At 42.3% G+C, this 4,663-nt stretch overlaps 1 protein-coding gene across 1 annotated transcript in view; it reads right to left on the minus strand.

The window, feature by feature from the left end:
• Nucleotides 1-4,663, minus strand: part of HERC2 (HECT and RLD domain containing E3 ubiquitin protein ligase 2) — a 283,798-nt gene that overhangs the window by 154,068 nt on the left and 125,067 nt on the right. The window contains exons 36-37 of the mRNA XM_004700032.2: nt 2,863-3,050; nt 1,138-1,330 (exon numbers count right to left, since the gene is read on the minus strand). Coding sequence (XP_004700089.1) covers nt 1,138-1,330; nt 2,863-3,050 — 381 coding nt within the window. The remainder of the gene's footprint in view (nt 1-1,137; nt 1,331-2,862; nt 3,051-4,663) is intronic.

A 4,663-nucleotide genomic window follows, 5' to 3' on the forward strand; every position in this document is an offset into this window, starting at 1 on the left:
ATCACATGTGAAAAGCTGATTTTGAATGGACTCACCCTGTAGACTGGGTGAGGACAAAACATAAACACACTCATGGGAATGAGGGGCCACTATCTCATACCTGAGGCCTGCTGGCTCTCAGATGTGGAGACACTGGCAACAAGGGCCCCCCACTCTCAAGGCCACCTCTGCAAAGCTCTGAATTTCACCAGGAGTCACGTGACCAAGCAGAAAGCTAGATCTACTCTCCTTCTCCTAACAGAGGGGATGAAGAGTGACAAGAATTGATTTATGTTGTATATATTATGATGCGGCTGTTAAACCTACCACGAGACACTAATCAAATTGCATAGCTCTACACACATTATATTTATCACCTGATAGGGCGAACATTAGCCCTGTTTAAACATAAGGGGACACAATTCTCAGAATGATTGCCTGTGGGTCTCAAATGCTGAGGCAGCACTATGTACACACTGCATTCTGTGGTAAAATCCAGGGCTTCTCCAGCTCTCAACAAAACCTTCTGTACAAAGGGACTCAACCCATTAAATTTAAAAAAAAAATTCTATCTGGAGCCCAATATGCTATTTGACAATCAGGTGCATCAAGAAACTTCCAGAGAGCCAGAAGGAACTCAGCCTGTCATTCCCAGGCTAAGGTCACAAGGACCTCCTCTTTTACCTTCATAGGTCCTTTCCAGAGTCACTCCCAAATTCTCAGCTCTACTTTAATTAATTCACACTTTGTCACTCTGTGATGCATTCTGAGTCTGGGACAACAGGAAGGAGTAAGAAACGGGATGTGTATCAGGTGGGACTAGTGTGAGTGAACAAAGCACCACTCACGACTATAGATCCAGGCTCCCAGATAATTACAGACACTCCAGAGAAGGAAGAGCAAGTGTCTGCATCACCTGGCCTTAACAGAGTGATCTCAGATACCAAAGATCTATTCCAGTTAGATCACTGGTTTCCAAACCTGTATCGGCCTGTTGTGATCTTACTTAAATCAAAAGCACAGATCAAAAGACAGGCCCAAATTGACCAAATCACTGTCAGAGAGGGATCCCTAATATATTTCTTTGCCAATCCAGATGAAAGTGATAGCTCATCCGTACTTGGAAACAGTATGTCTAGGTCACCTTGAGCCACCCACCAGAGTCATCCTCGGTGTCCGAATCATCTGCTGACGGCTGGGCAGAAGCTGGTAGCTCTGCTAACTTGAGGTCATACTTTCCTTCCTTCCCCATTCTGTATGAATTGGTGCTGCCTGTGTCCCACTGGACTCTTATCCAGCCATCTTCTCCCAACTCACCAATCACACGACCCAGGCCAGGAGGAAGTCCATCCTATGAAAGCCAAAGTAAAGATCAGTAGAGACAGTACCTCTGTTGTTCAATCTTCACCAGCATTCCCCTAGAGACAGTCCCACACGGTGTCCAATTGGCCACAAACTCTGGATAGGGGGGTGCACCACTGCAGAACGGTGATAGGCTTGAACTATTAACATGACTAATTCCAAACCCAGTATAAAAAAATATACACCTAGGATCATCACTTCATATTAAATGCCATGAAAATAGCTTCCCCATGCTGTATTCTTCTATTCTGACATACTTACTTTTCTATTTTAAAAAGATAAAAATTTTGGGCTTTTTAGTGGCTATGAAGTTGACTCCGGCACATGGTAATATCACCCATGTGCATCAACATTGAGCTGCATGCCATGGGGTTTTCAAGGGTCAGCCCTTCTAGAAGCAGATCACCGCGTCTGCTAAGGCACTATTGGTGATTTCGAGTGGCAATCTTTGGGCTATTATTATTTGAACTAGCAGTTTGTACCACTTTAGGACTCAAAGTCTTTGCTACCTTTCGTTTTACAAACAAAAAGGCCATCTCAAATTGATTGTGCTCTAAGCAAATGAAGAGATGGCACTGTCCAGTATGACGACATCAGCTGTGCCCGAGGTCCTTACCCTGCAGTGATTCAAAGGATTGACAACCCCAAGAAAGCACGAGCATCTGTGTTTCCTTATTCTGCTTTTTCCCTTTGGAACCGAGTCTAGAATCTCTGTCTCCCATTGGTATGAGACACCTGTTGTTAAGACACTGCTAACTGTGCCAGGACACTTTCAATTCTAAGAGAATACTGGATATGCTCATACTGAAATATGAGGTTACGAAACCTAGACATGGCAGGAATGTTAAACCACACCTGAGAATCATCTTTTTCTATCTAGGACAGCGGTTCTCAACCTGTGGGTTGCGACCCCATTGGGGGTCAAACGACCCTTTCACAGGGGTCGCCCGATTCATAACAGTAGGAAAATTACAGTGATGAAGTAGCAACGAAAATAACGTTATGGTTGGGGGTCACCACAACATGAGCAACTGCATTAAAGGGTCATGGCATTAGGAAGGTTGAGAACCACTGATCTCAGAGGAACTGACAAAGATCTGGAAGAGGCCTGCCATAAGAGGGTGAAAATTTGACTGCCCAGCCACCAAAATGTGTGTTGCACCACTTGCAACGTGGAACTCATGGTCCACGGTGACTATCTCTGCCTTAGAGCCTTTAGGACACTACCGTACACAAGGAGTGCTTTTCCCTTTCCATTGTTCATGTTCACTGCTGTCCTGGTACACATTTGAGCTACTGCCAACAGTGTACCAAAAGGAAAATCATTTTTGTGTACACAGTAGGGCACATTTCTCTGTACTCAGAAGTCACCAACTCTTGCATCATATGTTATCTATCAACTGCATGTTTCCTGAGTTATGGTACCTTTTATTTCCAATTTTCACACTAATAACATACATATTAGAATATCTTAAGATGTGGTTAACCTGTGACTCGTGTGGTAACGAAACCTCTGCATACCTGATCTCCCCATTTCCAGTCCACGCCTCTCATGACCCTGGTTCCAATCTTCATCATGGCTGCCAGCTCTGGACCTGACACAGGAAGCTGCACAGGAGTCGGCTCCTTTCTCGTTTCTTCCAGAACGGTGGCTGATGCTCCTCGGGATGAAGCATTCATATCTTCTTCTACATTATCAAAACTAGGCCCTGTTACAGAATCAAAACAGTAGTTGAGCCATAATTTTTTTTTGATTTCCTAATCTTAAAACACACAAACAATCACCGGGTACTGAAGAAGATTATACAAAAGAATCTATAATGTATCCTTTATTTATAATATAAAAATTATTAAATGTGTACTGATTAGCTCTAGGATTTTTTAAAAAGAAAAAGAAAACACAAATTAAATTCAAGCATAATTGGAAAAATTCTTTAGAAGGAAAAGATACTCAACCTTTTTTTAACCATAGAAAAAAAAGAAAAAAAGATAACCACATAAAAGCTTAACAATGAAAAATTACAAACTTTAATTATGGTACTATATAGTTCTGATACATGTCAGGCAGAGAACCAACTCCTATAAACATCCTAGGAGAGTGACTCTTCTGATAAGCTTCCCTGGAAGACATTTCACACATTGTCTCAAATCACTGAGCATCTTTGTAAAGCATATGCAGCCTTACTGACTTTACTTTGCCACCTTTATTGTAATAAATAACCAGCAGAAATATGATTGTATGTGAGCCTTATGAGTCTCCCTAGAGAATCACAGAACTTCATAAGCATCTTACACAGTTGAAGCAGGCAGCAATGCACTTAACTAGGTAACGCTGACAAACTGAAACAGGTAATAGCACTTTCTGGGAAAAGACAGGTTAAAATGGCAGAGTCTGACAATTGTTTGACACCTGGGTTGCTATGGAAACATCTATAACATAAAAGGGCAGCTAAGGTGTGGTCAGAAGAGTAAAATTTGCTGATGGATTTGAAGACAACAGGCTTCTTGAAACCTCTGGCTGCCTTCAGCAGACTCAGGAGTGGAGCAGGATCACAGTGAGAGGAAGTAAAGTACAGCAGAGTGACACCTTTGGTTTTCGTTCTCTCCACCCGGGTGGGAATAGATCCGAATCTCCCTAAAGGAATGCTTTCACTAGCCAAAAAGGTATTAAGTTTATTTCTCTCACCTCGTGTGCGTGTGTGCACACACGTGCGCATTTGGGGAGCGGGAGGTGTTGGCAAAAATAGGGCTGCAACCTCACTCCATACACAAGAATAAACTCAAGGTGGATCACAGACCTTGAGGTTAAACCCCAAACTATTAGGGCCATCAATGAGGGAATTGGGTCAAACCTGAGAACCTTGGCACAGGGATTACATAAGCTATCGGAAATAGGGAAGGACACCAAAACAGAGGAAGCACAAATTGACCAGTGGGACATATTAAAAATAAAACACTTATGTACATCGAAAGAATTCACCAAGAGAGTAATAAGAGAGACTTGAGAATGGGAAAACATCTTTGGCAATGACACATCCGACAAAGGCCTTATTACTAAAACCTATAACACACTTCTAAACTACAACAAGAGAAAAACCAATTGTCCACTCAGGAGGTGGCCAAAGGATCTGAGCAGGAGTTTCTCAAGGGCAGAAATCCAAATGGCCAATAAATATATGAGAAAATGTTCCAGATCTCTAGCCATAAGAGAAATGCGAATTAAAACAACTATGAGATACTACCTAACACCATCAAAGATAGACCAATTCAAGAAATCAGAAAGTAATAAGTGTTGGAGGGGATGCAGAGAGATAGGAACTCT

Source organism: Echinops telfairi, unplaced genomic scaffold (assembly GCF_000313985.2).
Source record: "Echinops telfairi isolate 266 unplaced genomic scaffold, ASM31398v2 ScPeMD7_7475;HRSCAF=8513, whole genome shotgun sequence".
Taxonomy (NCBI): Eukaryota; Metazoa; Chordata; class Mammalia; order Afrosoricida; family Tenrecidae; genus Echinops; species Echinops telfairi.